The sequence below is a fragment of the Tricharina praecox genome (assembly GCF_024521635.1).
Source record: "Tricharina praecox strain CBS 144465 chromosome Unknown BZA05scaffold_4, whole genome shotgun sequence".
NCBI lineage: Eukaryota > Fungi > Ascomycota > Pezizomycetes > Pezizales > Pyronemataceae > Tricharina > Tricharina praecox.
The window spans coordinates 673,251-698,898 of record NW_026250406.1 but is presented as its reverse complement, the minus strand read 5'-3'; the positions used below and the strand labels follow the sequence as shown (position 1 = coordinate 698,898).

The 25,648-nt window shown below is 52.7% G+C and overlaps 4 protein-coding genes across 4 annotated transcripts; 3 read left to right on the top strand and 1 right to left on the bottom strand.

Annotated features, from left to right (window-relative positions):
• Window positions 1-1,712: 1,712 nt before the first annotated feature.
• BZA05DRAFT_471471 (uncharacterized protein) lies at window positions 1,713-2,693 on the top strand (the record flags this gene model as incomplete). Its single annotated transcript, XM_051487962.1, has 1 exon — window positions 1,713-2,693. The coding sequence occupies one exon, from the start codon at window positions 1,713-1,715 to the stop codon at window positions 2,691-2,693; it is 981 nt and encodes a 326-aa protein (XP_051342518.1).
• A 705-nt stretch (window positions 2,694-3,398) lies between these two features.
• BZA05DRAFT_199605 (uncharacterized protein) lies at window positions 3,399-4,437 on the bottom strand. Its single transcript, XM_051479477.1, has 3 exons — window positions 4,298-4,437; window positions 3,817-4,236; window positions 3,399-3,758 (listed from the first exon to the last, which is right to left on the bottom strand). Exons 2-3 carry the CDS (start codon window positions 4,215-4,217, stop codon window positions 3,662-3,664), a joined length of 498 nt encoding a protein of 165 aa, XP_051342517.1. The 5' UTR covers window positions 4,218-4,236; window positions 4,298-4,437; the 3' UTR covers window positions 3,399-3,661.
• A 2,735-nt stretch (window positions 4,438-7,172) lies between these two features.
• BZA05DRAFT_388323 (uncharacterized protein) lies at window positions 7,173-8,743 on the top strand. The gene is made up of 4 exons (XM_051482661.1): window positions 7,173-7,430; window positions 7,507-7,586; window positions 7,652-7,903; window positions 7,963-8,743. Exons 1-4 carry the CDS (start codon window positions 7,392-7,394, stop codon window positions 8,429-8,431), a joined length of 840 nt encoding a protein of 279 aa, XP_051342516.1. The 5' UTR covers window positions 7,173-7,391; the 3' UTR covers window positions 8,432-8,743.
• An 11,933-nt stretch (window positions 8,744-20,676) lies between these two features.
• Window positions 20,677-22,561, top strand: BZA05DRAFT_442081 (uncharacterized protein; the record flags this gene model as incomplete). The annotated part of the gene is made up of 3 exons (XM_051486724.1): window positions 20,677-20,754; window positions 22,040-22,265; window positions 22,314-22,561. The coding sequence occupies 3 exons, from the start codon at window positions 20,677-20,679 to the stop codon at window positions 22,559-22,561; spliced, it is 552 nt and encodes a 183-aa protein (XP_051342515.1).
• Between the last annotated feature and the right edge of the window lie 3,087 nt (window positions 22,562-25,648).

Sequence of the window (25,648 nt, the reverse complement as noted above, 5' to 3'; positions counted from 1 at the left end):
AGTTTGTGCTCATGAACCAGCCCGTGAATCGGAATTTTGAACTTTTGAGGAGGTCGTGAGCAAACACGGGACGGAATCCGAAACTCACACTACTCCAGCCTTCCAGACCATGTACACCTGGCAGCCCGCATGTGTCATGCTCCTTGCCGGGACCTCTGGACCCTTGGGCTAACAAGCGATCGTGTATTGCGGGTGGATGAAGGACGATATGGATGCGGTTGCTGGGGGGTGCGGGGCCGTTCTCCGGGGGAGTATGTAGGTTGATTATGGGGTTCGCTCGCCACAAATTAGTCTCGCGAGACTGGAGACGAGTGACGTCGGAGGTGACGCCAAGTACTGTCCCAATATAGCCACAGAACCTGCGTGATCGAGGACGAAGCGTGTTTGGCGTTCTCGTGGCTGTCATGCCGTGTGTATGCGTCTCCACTGCCCAGCAGTCCAGGTGGAGGATCAGCCCGCAAGATTTCCCAGCAGCAGGAGAGCCAGAACTTGAATGTGCGAATTCGAAATCTCCGCGGATGACTTCGTGAGTACCACCTCGGGATGGGTAACATCACAGGTAGCCCGTACGGACGGCACGAATCCAGGAATCCAGCCAGCTCGGAACTAGAGTATGGGAAAAGGTAAGGAGGAGGCTCTAAACTCTCTTGGCAATCAGCTATTGGGATTCTGTCTCTTGGGATGGGGATCGGCCGGAGATCGCTAGGACGTACCTACAGTACTAGCCATTCGGCAGGTAACGGTTTTCGTAATTCCCGAGCGTTTGAGTCTAACTGGCTGGCTGAGAGCTGAGCCCAAGTGTCTAGAGTACCGTAGATGGCGAGCGAGCTGGCTTATCCACAGTGAGTCGGTGTTCAAGGACGAGCACGCCGTGAATCGGAATCTTGAACTTTGGAGGAGGCCGCGAGAGAAACACTGGAGGGAATCCGAAACTCACACTGCTCCAGCCCCCCAGCCCATGTACCGTACACCTGGAAGCATGCATGTCTCGTGCTTCTCGCCGGGACGTCTGGCGGCCTGGACCCCGAGGGCTAATAAGTGACCGCGTAGACTGTAGTGCGGATGGGTTGGATGAGGGACGATAGGTATGTCTCCGGTTCCAGAGGCGTGTGGGGCCGTTCGTGAGGAGTGTGGGGCCGCTCTCAGGGAGGGGAAGTATGTACTAAGTTTGTGGGGATAGCTCGCCACAAATGTCTCCGTGGGCCGGAACCACTAATCAGTCGGTACGGGTTGCCGGTCAGTGTGTAATAGACTTTGGGCGATCGAAGGTTACCGGTGACACCTCTCAGATCGAGGTGGTAGGTGCTAGGTAGGCTTGGTCTCGCTCCCCCTCTTCGCCACTATCTCTCCTGACTGTACGCAGTGGTCTGTTAGCGTCTTCGACTCTTGGAGGCATTACCTATCGGTATCGTGGCTACCCTACACAACACACACATACACATCAGACCATTGATCCAGCTAGGGACTCGCGAAGAGGAGGAGCGTTTACGGTTTACACACGAGGACCTCCCGTCCAATCGATTCGGTATAACATCCTCACCGTCTCTCTAATTCATCCTCCCCGTCCCTCTAAACCATCCTCGCCGTCCCTCTAATTCATCCTCACCGTCCCTTTGATTCATCCTTACCGTGCCTCTGATTTTCAATCCCGATCCTTCCACCATTCCCGTGAACACTTCTACTTCCTGAGTCCCTATATAAAGCATCTCAGCATGCCGCGATCCATTCCAATATTCGAATTTGCCCATCTTTCGCCCAAGGTGCAGCTCTCATTGGCCTCGCACATGACGTCGAAGGCCCTCCTGGACTACGCCCTCGAGTGTCTCCCGTTCAGGAACTTCCTAGTCGCCAACATCGGGACCGTCGTTCTCGCCTGTCTCCTCACGCAATACGGCTACATCCTCGAGCTCCGTTCACTCACCGAGATCCCGCCCATCCAACTGAACCTCCACAACGCCGAGAAATCCGCACTGCTGGAATCGATCCCACTGCTGATGTTTCTGATGCACGAGGAGAACCTGTGGGAGCTCCCGGAGCACCGGGGCATCCTCATGCTGCTCTCCACCTCTCCATGCGACCCCTGGACCCCCGTTCCCCCACTCTCCCTCGAGAACACCTACGGCACCGGCATCCGCGGCCTGCTACGCTACCTATTCCGGTACAAGATGCTGTGCCGCGCGATGACGTCCACACAGCGGCGGCGGCGAATGCAGCAGTTCCTGGAGCGGCACTACACGGCGTGGGCGGTGCGGGACATTGCGGACGTGTACGAGGCCCTGCGTGGCGTGATTGCTCGGCGGCTGGGGTGGATCCAGGGCCCGGAGCTCGAGGACGTCGCTGCGTACCTCATCGCGGACCTCCGCGTGCTGCAGATGCCGCAGACGGGCGCTCATCAATGGCTGGCTCAGTTGGAACGCGAGAAGGGCGGGAGGACGGAGCATAGCGGGTTCTTTTGGGGGCCGGTGGTGGGTGCTCTCAAGAGTGCGGACGACCTGGCGGCTGGAGAGTACGAAGGGTGGGAGACGGGGTTCGCGACGGCGGTCACGGAGCCGGTGGTTGAAGCCTCCATCGGCGAGGATGATGTCGACACCGACGATGGAGTCCGCGTGGTGTGTTGTGTTCCCTGGTTGGGACGGGCGGTGAACCGCAAGGCTGCACCTGTAACTCTTAGGAGACAGCAGAAGGTTTTTTGAATGGGGATTAATGGAAGGATAGAGCCGGCAAAGTTTAATGGATGAAGATTACCGGAGGGATAAGGCCGGCGTGAATCGGGACTTTGGAAGTGTATTTTACTCATTGGCCGGTTTTTAATTGCGTTGCTATGGTTATCTTTGTGGGTTAATTGGTTGTTACGGTAGGTGCTACTGTCTATAAGGCACGTCTGGTGCAATGGGAATTATAAATATTGTCATTTTTTACTCTTGCCAGGCGTAAATTTTGATGGTGAGGACGAACTTTGTGTTATGGTATTGTTCGGACTATGGTAGATCTCCTCCGAGTACATGTCACGATCCCACATGCCCACATTCCCACCGCCTCTTCTCGGCTCACTACAGTACACTTCGAATGAGCTGTACCGTATGCTGTTTCCCATCCAGCCGTACGCTCGGAGGCCTACAGGATGGCTAGGAAGCATGGCTACGGTCGTCTCTTCGAAAACCTGAGCATACCGCGAAGTGCCTTAAACAAGACCCTAATTCAGCGTAACACGCGGTAACTAGTAGCCATCAAAACCCGGCATCGAAACTCGCCGTAAGCCCGTAGGTACCGCGGGAGTACTAAGTACCTACTAGGTAGCCGGACGAGAACTCCAAGCAACCAGGTCTATAGTATACCGGTACCAAAACACCATCAAGCCCGAGTCCGAGTCCTTTCATCCGAGTCCTTCTACCCTTACGGCTCCGCCGTTCCGCGCATAGCCGCCAATGCTTGCCGTCCCGTTGTGCGGCCAAACGTTGCGTCATTGCAGCATGCTCGATGGACACGACGGTTGGTTCGCATCCGAGTCTCGGAGGTTCCCGTGCGGCGAGTAGATCCGTTCGCCGTTCGGTGGTGGTTCTCGTGACCACTAAACAGCGTAGCTCGTACCGTCTTCCTGCCCCCCAACCTCCCAATATTCTTCATGTAATTTCCCCACCCCAGTGGCCAGTCGATCCAACCATCAACACGCTATTGATTGTCCCACTCGGCCATCCGCCATCGTGATTCGTGGATGTAAATAGCAAAGCCGAGCGAGTACCCAACAATTTCTCTGACCACTATTTCCGTCATCTACTAATCAAATGAAGCTCTTCAAATAGTTGGAATAGACATTACCTATATTTTGCGGAGATGCGTTTCTGGCGAACTGGAATTTGCGAGTGATACGGCATGAGTGGCCATGTCGAGGTACTTTGGTGGCAAGTGGCAAGTGAAAAGTATTCCCGCTCAACGCAGATCAGCTGCAGGTCTTCTGGCTCCGTTGAGGTCCTCAATCTGAATCCCCTAGCTCTACGGGCCGCGGATAATGCTTCTTTCGGCTCGTCCGTGAAGAGTGGTGACTTTGCCATGGAAATATTCTTCGCAACGACGGTCGACGGTATCAGAACTGAATTTTCGATGTATCTTTTGAAACGCTCGCTGATTGGTTTCGGAAACGTCCGACGTCCTTTGGTAAATGCCAAAGGGTGATCTGGATGTCTTCGAAGCTTCGACAGTTGATTCCGCGCTTTTATCATCGAGGGCGAAGGTAACGCACTGGAAGAACCTAAAGATGTTAGTGAGAGAAATAGTAGGAGAAAAGAGAGTCTCTCACTGCTTGCTCGATATCCATTGTCCACATCGGCACGACTCGCAAATTGCAATAAAGATCTTGACGGCAGTGCCGCCTACAAGGCTGCAGGGCTGAAATTGGTTGCGGCGCTACATGAGCCGCGAGCGGAGGTATTCGAACAACCTGCTGCAGGTATTGATAATTGAATCGGGGGAGCACGTTCGCCTATGCGTGGTAGCATCCCCGGACGTTTCTGGAATTACCCGTTGTGGACTCGTGCGTGCTCGCAATCTGCTCTCGAATGCTAAGTTCAGTACATATCGCACCACGGAATAGTAGGGAGTTGTCTCGAGTCCTACCACTTGAAGGAAGAGTCAAGACTCCGATGCTTCCCCATATGGGAGACATAAATTCAATGCTTCTTTGGGCTCGTCCATGAATCATTGAAGTGTGGTGACTTTCCACAGACTGTCCACTTGGAAACATTCTTTGCCACGACGGTCGACGGTATCAGAACCAAATTTTCGATTTGTCTTTTGCAACGCTCGCAGCTCGTTGATGGGCCTCGGGGAGGTCCTTTGGCAAATGCCGAAGGGTGATCTGTATTGGAGGCCTTTGAGTCTTCGACAGTTGATTCCGCGCATGTATCGTGGAGCGTGAAGGTATGCAACGCAGAGGTACTTGAACATTTAGTGAGAGCAATGGTGAAACTGTAGGAGGAAAGAGAGTATCTCACTGCTCGCTAAATGTCCACATCGGCACAACTCGCAATAAAGGTTTTGCAACTGGTTGCGGCGCTATAAGTGTGCGTAGGTATTCAAACAACCTGCTGTAGCCTGTAGGCATCAAATCGGGGGAGCATTTCGCCCATGCGTGGTAGTGATAGCATCTCCACAAGTTTCTCGAAATAACCGTCATGGTCCGTGGGTGCGCGCAATCTGCTATTGAACGCTTTAGTACTTATCTCACCACGGCATAGTAGGGAGTGGGCGGTCTTGAGTGACGAGTCCTACCACTTAAGTTGAATCAAGATCCCGATGCTTCCCTATACGGTATGAGAGACATATTCGACAACGGGGCACTCCCAAGCACATCCAGTACTTTTCCGTACTATTGCTCTGTACCGACAGCCAATGGACGTAGACTGTAGTTTTCGAGTTGCAGTCTTCGTGGTGCAGTATTTTTCCTGCGCTGGTCCCCGTAGGTCGAGATTTCTCGTGGAAGCGATCGAGAAGAGATTTATCTCTTTGCCGTTCGAGATTTCGAGAGATATTGCTGGTATGCAAGCATTCCAGAATATATGCTCGGAGGTTGAAAGAGTGTGGATTTGCAATTATCATAAGAAGACGAGTTTGCGAATGATCGGCGCATGGGCCAACCGGCGCTCAGATATGTGGAGTGCGGTGCAGCCTTGCAGGGGTTTATGGTCATGGCTCGTTTCTGGCTGTGCTGTGCTGTGCTGTGCTGGGAGGGTTGGGGTTGGTGTTGATTGGCCGCGCCATTTGCTAACTAACAACCGATTACGAGATCGACAGACTGCGCCTCATTTCTGGTCACGGTGGTGGAACCGCACCACGAAGAAAAATATAGACATGTTCGTCGCGATCGAGAACACAACACAAGGAAGGGACGGCGACGGCGGCAGGGTGCAAGGTCGGTGCCATGGTTCACCGTTCGGGCCGACTGGAAACTGTTGGAACTTGGGAACCACGGCGCACAGCATGGTGGCGCTGCGTCAAAGGAGGTCGGTCTCCAACGATTCGGTCAGTCAAACACGGCTGCTGCGCTAAGCTTCTGTAGGCCCCCCCTCCCCCTATGTAATCTGTGGTGCTGTGTCCAACATAACAAGCCAGAGCCCAGTATCAGTGCTTCGCGGTCCCAGGCTCGCCTGCGCATGCTAGGTTCTCCTGAGGGGATCCCCTCCTGAGATGGATGATGGATCAGAAGACTTTGCCTCAGCCCCGGCTCCTATCCCAAGAGTCGCAGGCGTCGAGCGACAAGCGTTAATGACTGTGATAGCTGGATGGATGGTGTGGTGGCAGCGCTCAAGATTTTAATGTCGACTGTTCACATGGAATCGTCGGCTGCTGGTACCGGAGTAGTATCTACCATACATAGAGTACTTGCTCAGAATGATAGTACTTTACTCCTTCCAGAAGGTCGTGACTCATCTGTTTGTGTGGTTCCCACCAGTTACTGGTATGTGGCCCCGCCCGCCTGGAGGTTTTCAGTTTTCCAGCTGCACAGGTGACCTCACTATCGGACCATAGTATCCGAGTTGTATGATGGTGTATCTCTAGATACTGATGGCGGCAAAATCGTGCGCAGCGCTGCTCTTGTCTCGTCTCGTCTTCTCTCCAAGAGTACCGTAGGCGAAGTAGAGTTACCCCCTACGAGAGGATGTGACGGAGATTAGCTGCATGCGGGCACGGTGCGACAGGGAATGGCAAAACGAGCCAGAATGGGGATAGTAAGCGAGCGCCGGCTCGTACCCGCAAGCGAGGCGTTTCCAATGCCAAACGCTAGTTGGGACCGGGCTCCAACGATGGTGAGCAGCAGCAGCACTCCGTGAATAATCCGGCATGCGGTATGCCATTTTGGCGTAGAGCACGGCTGGAAGAGAGTCGAGACAAGCTTCTCACCGTCCGATAAAAGTGGGCCGACCAGCATTGCGGCTGAAGAATTGGTGGAGTGCCATAGTTAGTAGCGTCCGATGATGGGCAGGGTGCTAACTAGCGGGGTTGGTTGGTTGATTGGCTGGTTGATTGGTCCTGTGAGACCATCGTCCACACCACGGGGTGTCCTGCTGTGCATGTTCGATCCTGGAGCCTGCAGCAACCTGCGGTGCAACATGATTTATTCTCTGTCACCTAGTTCGAACGCACAAATACAAAAGGGACGGCACGTCAGAGGCAGTCCCGGATTCTTCCTCGTGCGATTGTCATTTCCAGCCATTCGAGATTATATGCCACGGTGAAAGAAAGACACCGAACGGACGAACGGACGAACGGACGAACGAACGCCGAACATCAATTATCGCACTCACGTCTGCTCAACCCTTCACGGCCGATCTAGAATCGACAAGCCTCCTCAACCCATCACAACCGCTCGAGAATCGACAAGACAAGCCTCCGCAAATATGGTGCAAGACGACCGATGGCCGATGCTGCCTTTCCTCGTACGACTCACCTCCAACTTCCCTCCAACCCCGTGGGGTCTTTGGTGAATCCTTTGGTTAACATGCTTCGTGAAAGATTGTGCGAGCAACTCAGACGTTATTTGGCGTCATACTGCTGGGCATGACGGCGTATATTTGCTCACTGGGCCAAGTATGGTATGTTGGACTCTTCCTTACCCGTGCGACGACGACGGAGACGCGTTGCTGATTCTGTACCATAGGTGGGCAGGCATGGGGTTGTTCATAGCGCTGATCATTCTTATCTGGATGGCTGTGAATTTCATCCTGTTCTTCATGGGGATGCTACTACCGCTGGCCGTGGTCATCGTCGACGCGTTCTGCACCCTTTTTCTCCTCATCTCCATGGCCGGCACCGCCGATAGCGGCTGGTTGGCTCTCGACTGCTCGTACTTCTACTCGGGATCGCTGTGTCCGACCATCAAGGGTGCCTTCGCGATGGAATTGCTGGCGATGTAAGTGCATCCCGCCGCCACCTCCCGTTCGTGAGCGTCGACTCATCTCGCCTCCACAGGTTCCTCTTCATCGCCTCCCTCGTCTTCGCCTCCATCACGCTCTACAAGCACCGGGCGGACCTTCTCGGGCGTATCCACGCGAACGGCGGCGTCGCACCCGTCACGACCTCCGCCGAGCTACCCGCGCAATCCTCGCAGACGCAGAAGCCACAGGAACAGTACTACCAGCAGCCACTGCAGCAGATGCAGAACCCGCAGCAGCCCATGCAGCCCACCGCGTACCCGACACCCGTCTACAACACCCAGCAGCAGCAGCAGCACATGCCCCAGCAGCCGTACACACAGGGCCCCGCCTACGACGGCTTCGTTAGCCCCCCCACCAGCCCCCCGCCCGCGGAAATGCAGCACACCGGAGGGTACTCGACTGTCAGCAGTAATACTCCTCACCCGCCGGCTGCGGGATGGCCCACCGCCGCCGCAGAGATGCCCGCCTCGTCGCATCCGCGTCAAGCTGAGCTGCCGAATTAAGCACCGCCTACATCATAGGAGATGAGGGAGTTGGGGATGTATCATGTATGTACTTATGTGTGTGTGCGTGTGTGTCGGCGGGCGCAGTTTTGCGGGTTTGCTTTTCTTCCATGGTTGCCAAATACTTACCCAACACAAAATTTAATAATGTACTGTACTGTACTTTAACGATCGCTTATCATGACTGGAAATTTTTATCGCTCCGTTCGACTTATAGGTAATGGGGATCGGTACGGCGGCTCGGCCCGGTAGTGAAGCTCTGTACTATGTACACGACGGACGTGCATTTGTTTGTCGGGGAGTCGGACGGCACACCCGGCTCTCTGAGGTATGCAGCGGGCTCGTATTCAGTGACGAGGTCTAGCTCGCGCAGATCACGAAACTGCATATCTACTCTTTTTTTTGGTCCTTCATGGGTTCCAAACTGGCCTGCGACCTACGGTAGAGTGGTGTAGAAACTTGTACTGTGCCTCATTGTGCACAGCTGAGAGGCGAAGCCTGCCGCCTACCTATAGGTACTTGCGTATGTGGGTAGTACGTACTCTATCGAGCGCTGTATTCACACGCCTTCCTCCTTGAGGCGCCCCCATCCGCGAATTGGAGCAGACCGAGACGCCTCAGGAGGTTGTTGGTGCTCCACAGGAAGGCCGTCAAATCAAGACCGCCTGCCGGCATACCGGTGGAGAAGAAAAAAAGCAGCAGAAGACTATTCGTGAGTGGGACTGCGCCTGATGGAGTAGCTGGCAGGGGCTGAACTGGCGTTGTCAACACATCCGAGTACCCGCCACTAGCCGCGTCATGCGCGGATTGTGCTCACTTGCATACACGCCGCTATCACGTGTGTGTCTGTAATGGTGTGTCTGTAATGATGTGTCTGTATGTGTGTGTGTGGGTGAAGCCACGGCTGCTGTGCTGTTGGCTGTTATGTTGGAGCCTGGGAGGCAAAGGGGCGTATTTGAGATGACGGTAGCCTGGTAGGGGCAATATGGAGGGGTGTTTTTTTTCTTCAGAGTTCAGGCGAGCTCCTGTCACTGACCTGTTACTCCCCTTCCATTGAAAGGCTGCCGCCGTTAGCCACATAGGTATCCTCAGTCCTTCTGTTGTTGTAAAATGGTGGGTATCCGGGACGACAGGACGGCACAAAATCTGCGAACAACTCACAGGAGGACTTTCGATAGCACCGGAAGAACCGAGCTAGCGAATAAGTGTCAGGTATCACCCGTTCTCGCAGGTAAACGTTTGACCCTTTTGGATAACTGCAGGGCTAATCAGGACTCTCCTACTCCTAGAATCTCACGAAGACGGTCAACACCCCAACCACAGCTATAATCCGCCCGTCCATGCTACAGCCCCACAACCCAGACATAGCGACCACACTCCGCTACTCTCCGTCCGAAGAATTTCTTGATCTCTAGAGCATCACATCGACGCAATGGTTTGCTCCCGCGCCTCCGGATACTCCTGTCATTATGATAATCTAACGTCCATCCAGACCGCACCAACCAACCAAGCGGCCCTAGCCGACTTATCTCTCCCGAACGCCGCCGCGCCGAAGCCCACCTACAAGATTCTCCAGCGAACTGGTTTGTCACGAGGCCTACAGGAGATGAAGGGACAGACACCCACGGGCCGCGGCACCATTTCACCAGCGATGCAGAGATTCCTGGGGGAGGGACACCGTCAGCAGTCTTGCTTACTCGCGCTTGGAGACGGAGTCGGAATGCTGAATATCTCGCCGCCGCCGCAGGGGAGGCGTAGCTTCGAGTTTGTGGGGGCGGGTACTAAGCAGGCCAAGGTGGCGGATACTACGTAGATGAGAGCGAGGGCTGTCTGCTATATCCGTTGGATTTGGTCTGGGGTATTGTACTTGTGTGGGCTTGAAAGTTGAGGTGTTGTTTTGTCTGTCGAAACTGTTTACAACGACAAATGGTTTTTCTTCATGCCCGTGATGAGTGAAGCAAAGTACGGTCGGATGTGGCAGGCATCGTGAAAGAGTACAACCACTTAGCAGCAGTTGCAAGCGAGTGCTGTGCGGAACTTTACCCAGATACCGAAGCCCAACTAGAGGAACACTCATGCGTCACTGCGTCAGTCAGATGGTGAAGTGAGCAATCGGAATACCAACCAAGCTGGTTCGACACAATAGTGCTGGGAGAAGCTGAATCGGCAAGTGGAGCAACTTGCTACTGCCCTGAACCAGCTGAATTCTTCAGCTTTCGCCCTGTACCAATCCATAGTCGCTCGACGAGGGCGGAAGAAAGACTCCAACGGCGTCGGGATAACTTTCTCGTCAGCGACTCACAGCCCGTGTTGCAGTGCCGGCTTTGACTCGTCACTCGTGCGGCCTGTCGCTCATTTTTTTTGTTTCATCATTCATTGCGTGCGACCTTATCTAGATCATGGCAATATACAAGCGCCGCTTCCTTATCCATCGTCCAACTCGACCGCGAACAGTCCGCTGCTGCCCGTGATGGCTCCCTCTCTTGCCCCCGCCCTCCGCCTAGACACCCGGAATACAAAACAAAAACGAAACCACTTCCACCTTCCTCTCCCACTATTCTGTCTTGTCCGAAGAGGCCAAGAATGACGGTGCGAAGTGGAACAGAAGCTCATGTCCCCTCTCCCCCACCATATCCCCTTCAATTTTCAGGCTGGCGGCGTCCAGCGCTCTCATTCGCCCTGTCGCTCCGGCGTCTTACTATTTCCAGTCACTGTTCTGTAGATTTCTTTTCCGTCTTCAAGATCCCCGACAATCCTCTGTTCAAATCGGGAGTACCGGTTTACGTTACCTCTCGGGATTCTCCCTGTATGTCAAAATGCTGCTGTTTGGCCATTCCTGGGTCTTCGTTTCCTGTCGACACGCGAGCGGCCGAGCCGGCCATTTTGACGATTCAGAGTAGTCCCGATAGTTTCTTTCTTGCTGATCAAGTGCCGCTCTGGGTGCGGATTCAACACCTTGAAGTGGCAACTGAGTGGCGTGGGGAGAAGCAGGAGAATATCAAACGTCGAGTACGCGACCAGCGTCGTGGAGACGGCAGAGCCTCAGAGGGAATGGAAAGGCACCGAGGGATGAAGCTGCGTGCTCGTGGTGGCTTTGGGTCGGAGTATGTAGGATAGATGACTGAGGATGATCAAATGACTGTACCTAGTATGTAGTCGGATTTGAGAAGATAAGGGGAGATATGCGGAGAAAGAGGCGAAAGGAAAAGCGTGCTGTGTCGTAAGGACGGCCTGATATTTACATGGAAGGCCAGGCTCATTGAAAAACGGGCCGAGACGTTGGGCTCAATTGAGGGATAACCAATGTCTCCCAGAGCACATGACCCACTCTTTCCCATGCGTTGTGTACCCACCCATCTATGAGCTTTATCGCCTCAACAATACCGAAACCACCTACGAACTCTCGACCGATCGCTCCGGGTTCATCAGCCTGCCAATTCCTGCCGTTCACGGCCCACTCTTTCCCATTCGTTGTGTACCCACCCATCGAGAGGCTTCATTGCTCCAAAAATAGCGAGATCACCTACGCACTCTCGAGTCTCTACCTATTGTTCCGGGCTCATCAGACCGCCAGTTCCTGCTGTCCACGTACATGTCTGGTAGGCAGCTGTGCAGGATCAAGCCGTGACGATGAAGCTTTCTCTCTACCTGCTGCGGAGCTAGTAGGAAAGGTCGGGACACGGGTTGTGGTCGCCATCGTCCAGTAAGGCCGTATGCGACAATAAATGATCTTCTCTCTCTCGATCTTCACAGGTAGTTACGAACCAATCATCCTTCTTCGTGAGTCCACACTACATCACACCAACTCTGTTATCCTGCCTCACACCAGACATTGACAGTACATAATCCGCGCGCAGGATGATTTATTCACTCATCCTCCTCCATTGGTATGGGAACTTTGGGCAAGCCTTTCCCTCCCACAGAAACACCTCTCGGCTTCGCTCCCTCGTCCGAGCATACACCCCATTCGCTCATATCGCTCGCGTGCGCACTCTCATGACTACAACTGTGTCCTGTTGAAGTGGGGAGGGAAGAATATTTGGCTGCGAGGGTTGCAATGATCCTGGGGCAGATATGGCTCGCCTTCGAGGTATGCGAGTCATCACTTCTCACATCTATTCTGCATCGGTTTTGCTAATCGATCGGTTAGTTCCTGATGATTCAAAAGCCCTGACGAAGCTACGGTACTGCACTGCAACCACCCGGTCGAAGCTGCGGTCGGTACGAATAATCCGCAATGCGCCCACACGCCTATACGTCCGCAATACCGCCGGTTATGCTCTGGGAGGAAACATTTGTGGGTTGCACCATCCGCTCTGGGTCATCATTCGCCCACCGATCCGATCTCTTATATCTTGGCTTTTTCTTCATCCCGCAGACCTGGAACCAATTGCGACGAAAGGGCTCATCCCTCACTGCCTCGGGCCATGGGCTATATAGCAATCCCGTTGTTCTCAACAAAAGCAAAGACACCAAAATCCCGGCCGCCACTGGGGGCATAAAGCCATTTACCCCATGTATGCATTGCGTTCTTGTACGTCGCTCAAGAAGGAAGCAAACGTCCCAGAGTGTGGAACGACAAACATGTACACACCGGATGCGGCCGAGCGCGATAGATCCTCCGCGACGAGCAGGATCAGCGGCGGTGTGTGCTGCAGGCGGTGATTCGTGGTGGGAATGCGTGAAACACCCTTGCATGTGTGAGGAATTTCTACGTCTACTGGACGGTTTGAAGGGCAGTTCGGCAACTACCCGCTGCGAGATGAACCGGCGACCTCACCGCATATTGCAGGCTGCCATCGCAGACGACTGCAGGTACCTACATACATACGGGATTTTGAAGGGAATGCGGTGTGATGATGGGTTTTCAGTGGTCGATGGTTCTCTCCATGTGGCGGCAAGGGTATCCACTCTCGAGACGCGATAAGTAGGTGGGGTTTAACATATGGATACGCGTTTGGCGCGTTTGCTTGAGTTTGACACATATGCAGCGTTGGAGACAGCTCCACGTTGCATGACGACAGGAGGTTTCTACCAGTACCGATGCGGTACCGAATGTCGGTATGTCAAACCACCCTGTAGTTTCCTGACGTTTTGTGATCGATTAGACGCGGTGGCTAAAATAGCTCGGGAATTTAGCGGAAACTACGGCACATGGGGGCCAAAGCTCGCCGAGCAGGAGTCTGGGATATTTGCAAAGATCGCCGCTCAAGGACTCTCTCGCATGACGACGAACTCTCGGCAATTCCAGACTTTTGGAACGTTCTACAAGATCTGATCGAGAAGCAGTACCGCAACATACGTATGATCTTGTGCGGCGCACCAAGTTCGTATTAGGTACGACGATGGCATCGACCGGACGGAGAACAGAACGCCGTCATCACCAATCGAAGATCCACAAATCACAATCTGCCACAAGCAACTCTGGGTTTTAACAAAGTGCTTCGTCCGACGACTGGTGGCAGCAATAGCTGGTGGCTATCTCCCGAGCAACGGTTTCGACAGGTGGGGCGCTGGGTGGAGATCCCCATACGAACGCTGTCATACCAAGCAATATAAATTTTGGTGTCAACTTTGGGTGAGTGAAGGAGACCGACTGAACCCAACGGTACGACTATCTCCCGCTTGGGGAAAGAAAACTGTTGATTCGCCACATGGATTCGTTCCCATCGCAATGGTTGTTTTCGGAGCGTTGAGTTACTTGATCTCATCCATTCCACGGAACTTTGCAGGAACATAAAACCTCCACGTATCGCTTATGATACCGATGGGCATCACCAGGTCAGATCGCATCAGCATGCTCTGGAATACTGGGCCTAGGCGTTCCAGAGACGAAGAACCGGATCACCGGACCACACGGAGGAGTCCGCCCCCCAGACGGCTCGCTGGATTGGAAATTACCGCGAACTTACCGATAAAACTTCGAATGCCTGCTGCGTAATATGGAAGATTGGGATCGTATTCCCACGCATAAATGCTGGGGCGCGCGGATCAACCTGGATCCAGGGGTGTCATTCCCAATGTCTCAAGAACCGCAAGCTAAGACATTTCTGCACGCCTTTCCAACATTAACAGACACTCACACAACACGAAATCTTCAAACCGCACAAAAGAAGCCATCACAAAAGCCTACCGTATGCGATTTGGCATCCAGAGATCTGATTGAACGATTGACCAATTCACCGAAATGAGGCAGCCCGATCGACTGGGCCCTCGCAACGGTTCTATGGCCACACGTCCGACTTGTTGGGCACCAAAAAAGGAGGGAGTGTATGCAACGGCATGCCATACACTGCCGAACGCAAGGGCGGGAGCTGTGCGACACAGGAATCCGGGCAGAGCATCATGAGGGATGGGCATTGGCCATTATTAGCCAGTGGATTGCAGCTGTGGACGCCACCGTCACACATGCGCTGCAGATCCCGCGGGTAGCAAGTTGTTCGATGCAAGGACGCAATCAGCAAAACACACCTTTCCCGAAACAGCATGCAGCCACTGTGTCGGCTCGCTTCAAATAGTGGACAATCGTTTTGCTACCATTCCTCATTGCTGAACGGCCTTTAAGACTGCATAATCTCGCCGACCGTCTTCGCCTCAGATCTGTGTCCTCGGCAGACTTGGTCCATGCTTTACCGCGCTCTTCACTTCTGCAAGGGAAGCTGACAATCGACAAGTTGCTGAGGCATTCACGCACCCCCTCGATCTCGACCTCGTCAAAACCCACACACTCCTTGATACTTAAACCCCCAAGCCCACCCATCCGACACCTTTTATTCTCCTCTTAATGTCAACAACTGCAACCACGACCAGCACCACCACCTCCACCTCCACCACCACCTCCACCACCACTACAACCACAAATACCACCACAACCAATACCCCGAGCGCAGACCGGATGCGAGCGATGTCATTACCGCAGACGATGTCGGTATCCGTTTCGTACGAGCCATCAACCATCCAGATGGGCACCGACTCGACGTCGCATACGCGCAATCCATCGTGGGATTTCAAATGCGTGGGACTGAACGACGATCCGGCATGTCCGCCGGGCGCGCGCAATAAGAATGGCCAGGCAGCGGCCTCGGAGGCCACAGGACAAGACCATCTTTTGCTTTGGGGCCAGTGAAGAGATGAGCTATGGTGTGTAACCAGACCCTTACTTCCAGACGACAAAAATACCCTGACATCGTCTGCGTCACAGGTTCGCATTAGAGGGTATCTTCATTACGGCTACGGGGTTATTACACGTGCATCGCCGACTGCACTACATCGGGGAGCGTTGCGTAGAGACCCGGCTACTTACTTCACGCTTCACACTTAATTTATAATGGGTTATACCTGTTCTGTCTCTCTGGCTTTCATGATTTCTTTTGGGCTGGAACGCGGTGTTTGCTCCTTGCTTTTTTAATTTACAGGATCATCAGCATGTACGGATTCCTCTTTCTCTGATTTTATATTGCTACGTTAGACTTGCGGATGCCGAAAATTTCAATACTACTTATACGACGTTACCTGAATGTTCTCCTTTCGTTGTTTCGGAACGCCAAAGTTCTGCACTGCATGACGTTTGAAGCGCTTGTACTTTGCCGGTGCCACTGGGTACACCGTACATGATGTGTAGTTTGAGAGGAGCGGCCAAGCATCGGGTGAAAGTGCAAATATGAATCGTGCCTCATCACTCATGAGTGCTATATGTAGAGTAGATGCCAGAGCTCCGAGTTATCGGAGTTTCGGGGGTGTTCAAGACCGCGACTGGAGTCTGGAGCGTCATAGCTGTCCATGCGTCCTGGTTTATGTAGCTCGGCCATCGGTTCCAAAATGGCCCTGTAAATTTCCCGCCAGAGCCGAATACATAGAGGTCAGCCGCCAACAATTCCGAATATGCAGGGTGTGCGCCGTGCGGAGTTTGCTTTTTTTTTTTTTTTGCACCTCAACTCGGCCGTAAATCGCGTCTAGAATGCGGCCTAGGGAGTTTGTGCTCACCACCCCCGTAAGTTGGCGTGGGTAATGAGACGTGGGCCCGTTAGGCGGCAGCTCCCTCTGTACCATAGATGAAGACACTACCGAAGGCGTGACGCCGTGACAACATGGGTAATCTTTCTTCTGCGACGTAACTACATAGGCTGAATCTCATACATATCATACACGCCCCAACTATTTGAGTGATAAACTGCTGTGAGCAGGACCAGCCGCGCTCCATAGGATGTCACCCGCCCATGTCACGTGTTTCGGCGAATCCCGGAGGATCTTCCGCCGTTCCCTCGAGATGGAACCGTGGCATAGCAGAGTGTTGCGCTGAACACGCTTCTGACGACCTTTAGGGCTATGAATGGGTTCGCGGTGGGATCACCCTGGGACGGAAGCACAGAATGTTGCTTGATTTCGTGGGCGCGGTGTCGGCATTTTGTAGACTTTGAGGTCAACGACCTGCATATCAATCCATTCTGCAGCTATCATCTATCCAGTCGCGTGTTCATAGAGAAACGTAGAGAACGTATCATATATTGAACGGCAAAAGTCTGAAATGCTATAGTTTTCGGCTCTGTAGTCTAAAATGCCACAGTTTTTTCGATTGTATTTCTTTGGGTACCGGTAGGTCACCGCCGGATGGTTGACAGGTGCCTAATAAGACCTCTCTCTATTCTCCCCTTCATGAATGTGCGATCGACTGCGATAACCCCACGCAAATGCCGAAAGCTAGGGAACACGTGAAAGGTCAGATGAAAATTCGTTGGAATCGCTTGGCCACAGGGTCACGTACAAACGTACAGGCGGTGCTCGGATCTGCAGCCCTCAATCGACAGGTGATATCAAGTAGCTGCCGATACTGCTTCGCGCGGTCCTCCCCTACTCCCTCCCAGAGGATGATGCTCAACACGGCGAACTATTTGATAGCTAACTTCCGCTTGTGATTCGTAAATGATGACTACCTAGTTAACAGTCCAGTCACCAGGTAGTAGGTCCACTGCCTTGCGCAGCGCGTATTCCCCATACGAGCTGCACTGCTTCAATGATTGCCTTAGGCTTTGAGAACGACGTTGAAAGGTTCGGGTAGTCTTCGAGATTGGATTCTTTGACCGTCGGACAGACTTCGGCTGCCGCCGAAGCGCTTGATTTCCGGCCCTTCTCTTTCCCCTTATCCTTTCCTCCTATCTCGTTTCGGCTGCCTTTCCCTTTTCTTTCCCCTTCCCCCTCCTATATCGGAGATGTGGCGGCTTCAGGGTATCGCTGTTGAGTAACATACAGTGGTCGCGAATCGAGTTTCGTGTGTCCGTACAAGTAAGTGTGCGAGGATGAAATCCCGGCATCGCCGGGCCCAAAGAACGTACTTCCTCCAGCAACTCGGAAACAGTAAGCGTCCCCCGTCTCATAGTGTAGAATAGTGAAATTCACCATTCGTCCCAGGCGTTCATCTTGGCGTCGGTCGATACAGGCGGCACATGGATAATAATGATGGCCTTCATCCCCCTTTGCCTCATGTAGTTGAGCTGTACTTTCCACCATTCCATTTGGACGTACCCGGGCTCCGATGGCGTGTCGTAACCGTCCTCTCGCTGAGGTCGGAGATCTCCGCCGAGGTACGAGAGATCCTGATATCGATGGGGTGTCTCACCGCATCTCCGGTTCAGATGACGAATTCGATTTGCTAGATCAAGTAAAAACCGTTAGCATCATCAATTTATGGAGGCAATTCACCGTGAGGGGTAGGGTAGCCGCCATACATCTTTCAGGTTCTCATCGATCCATATGAACAAATTTGTTTTTGCCATTGTCTAGGGCGTATCGCAAGAGGGTTTTGTATCCGATGCGCAAATTAACCGTGCCCGGAAGAACTCCGTGCAGCCGTCTGCGCGAATGGCTAATGCTCCTCGACTCTCGGGTAGACCATTGTTTGAGAGGTGGGTTTGAAACGTCGAAAAAGAATCATGGAATTATAGCCGTTTGCCGTGTATGCTGATACTCCCATAAAGCTACAGCCATCGATCAATGCACAGTCGAATCATTGTCTTGCTCCTGGTTAAAGTAGTCCAAAAATCGAAGACGTCGAGTCCTGTAGAGAAACAGTTGGGCCTGTGGTATACGATGAAGCGCTTGGCGTGTGCGTACTGCGAGGACTGGGGGAATATCGTGCGGCGTAACGGCGTGGTGGATTGCAGTGTTCTACATAGACAAGACCGGTCGGCCCATGTCGGCCGACGTCAGGTTAACTGCTAATTCTATCAGCCGCAAAACATTCCTTAGTTTCTAGCGTTTTTTAGAGCATTTCCGGCTTCAAATGTTGTTTCTTAGCCCGACCTATCCCGACCCGACCTGAAAGTTTATGTTCGGGATATAGCCCGACCGACCAGGCCAGAGTTTCTTTTGGTCGGGATATATCCCGACCGACCCGACCATACCCAAATTTTGTCTGGACTGGTCTATGTAGAACACTGGTGGATTGATGTTTTCGACTTGGTGATATATCGTTGGGGGATCCTGCTGAGGTTTCAGGTTGTATCCAGTTTTCCCCAGTATTGTATCTGGTTGCGAAATAGGAACTAACGAAGAAGGTGGAGCCGGCGGAATGTAGCCGCCCTTTTTGACCTGCTTTAAAGAAGCCATCATGTACCGAGCCATCTGCTTGAGCGACCCTTGTGCTGCAAGCACCGTACAGCTCTAACGCCGTCATATCCTATACCTGCATCTTCCACTGGCCAGGGGCCACAACCGAAGCTCCCGGTTCGATCCCCTTTTACCCCGGGGCGGTGACGGCAGGCTCCTATGACTGTCGATTGTGGTCCCTTGAAAGACAACACTCGCAGTGATCCCACGTCTGAGCTGATGTAGAAGACCGAATGCACTTTCCGACCCGTCTGTGGATCTTCCGAGAGCACATGCCACATATTGCATTTGTGCACACGATGTCACTCGCTGATGCCGTCAAACACCGCGAATAAAACTTGCCGGCGAGGGCTACCGACGTAGCTCAGATAGTCCCAGCTCCTTCTTTGATTATAATAACCGGATATTAATTGGATATCATAACTGGACGGCGGTTAGCATGGCTGCAGAAAAAGGTAGACGTTTCTGCATGTCTCTATGGTGAGAACGTACCCCTGTTCCCCGCACATGCAGGTTGACTTCAAGTGTATAACCCCGTAGATATATGGCTCGTCGTCTTCTCTAGAAGACATTGGTCTATCCGCCTCGTGTGGTCCTGAGCTGTGCATACGTCAGCTTTAATTCGAATCCACTGCCCAATTTCCCGGTTCACGTACCAGCAGAAAACCCATACCGTACCCGGGGAAGCAGGAAAGGTTCAGACGTGAATACTAGAGTATACTGTTCTAGACTGCGATCGGACAGACTGATACCGGCGGGTAGACTGTCGGGCTCCGACTGAGGTCTGCCGTTGTGCGAAGAGCTCATTCCTTCCCGACGAAACGTAGGTACCAAACGTAGGTCAACGGAGCAGTGCTCAGCTTCGCGGCTAGCAATGAGCAGTTGAAACACAAACTCGCCAACTGGAGAGATATACTCAACGCAATACACAGTCCCAAAAATAAACCGGCGGGCGACGGCGGCGACTGAAATCCAGGTAGCTTGGCGGAAGCTACGGTCTACCTCCTTCATCCAGGTTTCAAACAGCTCACCGTAGCTGGCACCTCCCTGCTGAGCTGAATGAGAAATGAAACCCCATCAAGCATATCCTGAGCTCAAGTGAAGCGATAATCGGTCGTAATCCGAAGGGGCAGCGAGCGTAGCGTAATCGACAGAAGGATTTTTCGACCGATTTGGCGTGGGGATCCGAATACTGAAGTAACTCAGCGAATGGTAGGATTCTTCTATGACAGCGGGCTTGAGAGTAAAAGCGTTATAGACAGGTGAAGTTGTTAGCATGGAGGAGTCGCGGTGTTGAATTGAGGAGTCGATGTGTTGCGATTGGAGGGCTGGGATGGGGATTTGCGTAGGCACTCTCCTAGTAGTCCTTTGAAAGCACGTAGTTGAGAGCTAACAATGCCTGGGATAGGTACATAGCCGGATGCGTCTCTGCTGTGGTCGGCCCACATACGCAGCCAACCACTCCACCAACACACACCATTCCCCTCTCATTGTTTTCCATGACCCGGGCGCAGAGGGCCGGCGCCATTCCACACCGACAAATACGGATTTTTCGGCTCCTTCCGAGGGAAACACAAGCTAGCAGTGTTTTCGAAAACGCCGCCGGTGCTCACCCTCCGAGTCTCCGCCTGGTTCTTTACGCGATGCTGATATCGGTATTCGTTTCGTTCATCGACGGCGCCATTCTCATCCGTGAGGTCTTCGGATCCATCGGCGAGATCGTTTGAGCCGGTTGGTTCACCTTACTGTCAGAACGGGGGGAACATCAGTAAGAACCCCTCTATGTTGCACTTCTACCCTGCCCATGGGATTGGATTCATACTCTACGAGATGCTGGCCTTGCCTCGCAGGAACGTTTGACAGCCCTCCCATGAGTGTGAAAGGTGTATTACATTGCTTACCAGAATGGTATAGATAAACGATTTAAAAACGCTCGGAGAGCTCGAGTTGCTTCCGTGATTGTACTAGTCGGAAGAGCATAAAGAGCGAAGTCACTGAGCGGTATGAAGATGGCGAGGAGGATGGTGACGATTGGGGAGCCGTGGGCAGCTACTAAGAGGAATACTACTGCATCTCCGATGGGAATGGGTTTCAGAAAGAGGGTGGTGGTGATGAAGAGACAGGGGAATAGGTAGTCATGCTGTGTCGATGCCTGGTCAATTAGAAGAATCGGGATCTATAGTCGGAGTAGTTACAAGAAGGCGAGGGTGGCACTTTTTGCGGGTCGGTTCCTCATGCAGTAGGGTGCTGAAAGCTCCCTCCTTGAGTAGTTCCGGTAGTGACGGTCATGGTCGTCATTCAAACAATGATGAGACTGGGTCTCACTACGCAATGCTGTTCAGCAGCTTTGAGTGTTTGCTTCTCTACCTCTGCCGTGACTAGGGAGCGGATGTAGCAGTTGACACGTGAGATTATTCTTCATTTACTATCGGTCTTTGACTACAGTCGACTGCAGGAGTCCGTCCTGCTCTCGATTGTTTCTCTTCGGAGTAGGCCGTCCGAACACTGACCCCCCTGTAGGGACTACCAAGCTACACTCCATTTCGAGGTTCAGGACAGACGGACTGGACCATGTCGAACACTGCATGAGGACGCTTGGAAACGCAGCGGGATGGATGAAATGGGGGTTTCTGACGTTCAAACGGCGTTGACTGCAAGGCTCCACATTCAGACGCAGGTGACACAATCCGATCGGCCAAACCATCCTCTGTCTACTATAAGAACACCCAAAGCCCACCTACGACATCCTCCATCAACTACGACAACTTCCACAGCTTACCTACCACATCCTGAATCAACTACGACAATACCGACAGCCCATCTTTCACATCCTCCGACGGCTTCAATCGGTATGCAAACCTCACTCCTCGCCTCTACCCTCAACAGCTAACTCTGTAATAGAAGCCACCCATATCGCCTTCACAGATCTCACATTTGTTTCCAACAGAATAGTATTCAAACTTCAGCTTCGCTCTAACGAAGGAATGCTAACCGTGATGTACATAGATGCTTCAGCTCTATCATGTCGTTCGCAGGTTCGCCTCCTCGGTTATCGCGGCCCTTCAGTTCGTCCTCAAGGTCGGATTCGTTGCCTCGATCGTGATGGCTTTTCTCGGTAGTAGCCTCTACACCTTCGTTATCGACCGAGCCCGCCGCTTTCTGGCAGCCAGAAACGTGGGCGGCTACCAGCGTGTCCGTATCAACGTCCCTCTGGCCCCCATCTCTCCCGATGGTTGGTTCACACTACCCTTAGCCCAGGTGTTCTCTGACAAAACCATAGTCACGATGCGATACACCGTTAACGATGCGCCGGATCGTGTACGTACCTGGTTCAACCAACAGGGCGTCCCTCAGAGACTTGGAGTTTTGGTCGGACCAGACGCTGTTCCGGAGGAGGAGGAAAACGTCGTCAACGACGAGGAAGATGAAATGGCTTGGGTTGATAGGATTCGGGATAGCTATTACGAGGTTGACTTTTCTGGTGAGGAGGATATCTCTTCTGATGACGGTGAACCCTGGATCTTTTAAATCGGGGGGTACATGTGAGGCTTTATGAATTGAGGGCCCCGACTTTGTAATATTTGAAAATCACACGTAATGCTTCTCTAATCGAAGGAAAAGGTCCACTCTGATGTCAAATGATCGCCTTCTTCAGGCTCTACTACCATTAGTAGCAAAATCTATTATACCTTCCCATCGATTCATTAATCGTTCCATATTCCAATGTCGTTCGAGCGGACATTCCCCCGACTAGTAATGCCCAGTTCGCGTGCGTCGGGGATGCTGGATAGTAGTAATCGAGTAGGCTCTCTTGCTCGATCACCAGGACAACCCGAGTCGCATGAGTTCCAGCATTGTCGGTTCTATTCTTCTTGGTTTCCGTGGGGCTTCCGGACTATGGTTTCCGACTTGCCGCTGACCTACCCGGTATTGTTTCTGTTGGTGTTTCTTATTCTACTGAGGACAGTTCTTGTTTTTTAATATCACACTGCTTCCTGACGAAGAGCCGCGACTGCAGACTAGTAATTCAGGCTCGATCTATAGAACGAGTATGTTGTTGGCTTTTCTTTGACTACTCCTACCACCATCATCCGAATAATTTTGGGGTATCGCCAGTTTATCTCACAGAATGCATGCGACGCCGGCTGCTCCATGATTGAACACCTCGAAGTGATTGGTGATTCAGGACACGATCTGTCCGGAATTCACACAGCCGATTCGGGTTGCAGGCGAACCCTACGCCCATCGGTAAAGTCGTAGGGCTATCCAGGATGACCCCAGTCGATTAGGAATGCAAGCGAGCCCTTAGCCGTTCGATTACGCTGTAGGGCTGTTGAAGGTAGGGTGGGGAACCTATTGTCCCCTGTAGAGTTCTAGCGAAATAGGTAATGTTACAATACAGAAGGGGAAACAGCTGCACACGATGAAGTCATGGATGGTGGTGACGGTTATGTATTGGCATAAAAAAATCCCGAGTCATTTACAAGGCCGTCCATGTTCAGAGATCTTCTATGAGCCTAAGTAGCGGGTAATTGGTGGTGCGAATTGATGAATTCTGAATGTCCTAGAAGGAACACAACCGTGCGCAGTCCACTCAATATAATTTACTCGCTTTTGAGATTCTGGGTCGTCGTATCGTGAGCCAGATGGGAAGTGATTCATATCAGCCTGCCACCACGCGTGAATGCCTCTCCCTGTCGCACTCGTTTGCTTGTCCTTGCTGTCGTACGAATGACGGGGATCGTCCTACAGCCTGCATCGCTTCTATTCAACGGTACTATTACCTCCATAATTCAGATCGCACTGTACCCGCAATTCCTCTGTTCATACGTTTTTCTACCCGTCTCAACACCGAAGAGAAAACTAGCAGCCGTTCTCCTCCGCTTCACCTATCAACTTTATCACGAGCACCTAGAGCGACGCCGCCACTTCAAACCCCAAAATTGCGTTCCGCCTCTTTTGCTCCTATCGGCCACGAGGCTCAACCCGCCGACGAAAACGCGGTCGTGACATCTCTTCAAGTGAGTGAATGCAGCTCTAGTGTCTACTCGGGGTAGATCATGCGACACGTTAGCCGCATCATTGGTTCTTCAGAGATCTTCAGAACTGACGATAGCACTATCTTTCATCAACACTGCGCTTGTACAAACACGGATATTGGAAATGGTTCTCATCACCTGTCTTGAGAGGAAGACACATTCTGCGAAGACTTACTGACAAACTGTGAGGTGAGTGGCAGTTTCTGTATCTAAGCGGTTCTCTGGGGGAAAGTCGTTTGTTGCATTGCATGGCCTCTTTGGATTCCACGGACATTTCAACACACTAGACCAAGGGCGTCACGATTTCAGCGGAGACCGCAAAGGCAAATCTTTAGCAGATATCTAACCACTCCACAGGAAGAAACCTGGATCGTCTTCACTTCCGGTTTGTGCGAGGAAACCAATCACTAAGGTTTGGCAGTGCTGACATCCGCTGTCCATCTACCATAGACTAGAGAATTCGAAAGACGATACGGCGTCATATGTAGTGAGAGGCGGACGGCGTACCGATTATCATCCACGAGCCCTAGCCTCATTCAAAAGTCGCACCGTCACAGTCCCACAATCAAGGCACCCACAGCCCCCAAAATCCCCAACAAAAGCCCCCTCCGTCCCACCACCACCTCTCCCGCTTCCTTTCTTCACTCACACTTCTTCCACCATTATTTATGCTACTATTACCTCCTCCACTATCACAACTACCATCACGACGACTACCGCTCCGAGACATTCGGCTGGTCCGCTTCCAACGACAACACCCACGAGTTCTACAACGCAGTAACGACCAAGTTTAATCGGTTCTTGCCAGAGATGCCGGGCTTGCCCCGGCCCCCACTATCACCCCCCTTACCTTCACTTCTCGACTGCCACATCTATCCCTATTCACACCTCCTCGAACTTCAGAACCCGGACAGTCACCTGCGGCTGGTCCGCTGCCGGCGTCCAAACGCGGTAGTTTAGCTCATCTATTCGGAGCTCAATACAGCACTTTGGTGCACAAGGAGAACCTTTTGACTCTCCCTACTTTCTCAATCCCCAGCATCAGTAGCAGCCTGACGAATGCGGCTGGTGCCGTGTAGGCACCAAGACCCGGCAATTGAGCTCGATATTTCGGAGCTCAACAAGGCACTTAGGTGCCCAAGGAGGGCGGGCCGAATCTATTCGACCGACAATTCGACCACCTTCAGAACTGCGGTTGGTCCGCTTCTGGTGTGCAGAGCGTGAAGCTCAGCGCCTTCAATTCAATCGCTACCTCTCACCCGTTCGGTATGTAATACGCTCAACACCTGCATCCCTTCCGCAAAGATGTAAATACGGATCCCGCCTGATTAGCATCACCACCATCACCTGCCATGCAACTTCACCCTCCCGCGCCGCCGAACGATTCAATTCCCAACGGCGCTTTTTGCAACTCAACCTAATCGGCCCGATTTACACAATCATCCTTCCACCCGATCAATATCGGACTAGTTCCCGCTGATAACTACGTGGCGCCGCCCGGAGCGCGCTAATATGAGACGGTGGCGAGCTCCACAGAGTACGCCTATGGGTTGCGGGAAGTGTGCCAGTCTACGCA

Excerpts from the sequence above, each read along its gene's own strand:
- BZA05DRAFT_199605 (XM_051479477.1), bottom strand. The coding sequence starts at position 4,217 with ATGATAAAAGCGCGGAATCAACTGTCGAAGCTTCGAAGACATCCAGAT. Across the intron at positions 3,759-3,816 it reads CGCATCTCCGCAAAATATAG|TGGTCAGAGAAATTGTTGGG; the intron begins GTAATGTCTATT and ends TGACGGAAATAG.
- BZA05DRAFT_388323 (XM_051482661.1), top strand. The coding sequence starts at position 7,392 with ATGGTGCAAGACGACCGATGGCCGATGCTGCCTTTCCTC. Across the intron at positions 7,431-7,506 it reads GGCCGATGCTGCCTTTCCTC|ATTGTGCGAGCAACTCAGAC; the intron begins GTACGACTCACC and ends GCTTCGTGAAAG. Across the intron at positions 7,587-7,651 it reads TGCTCACTGGGCCAAGTATG|GTGGGCAGGCATGGGGTTGT; the intron begins GTATGTTGGACT and ends TCTGTACCATAG.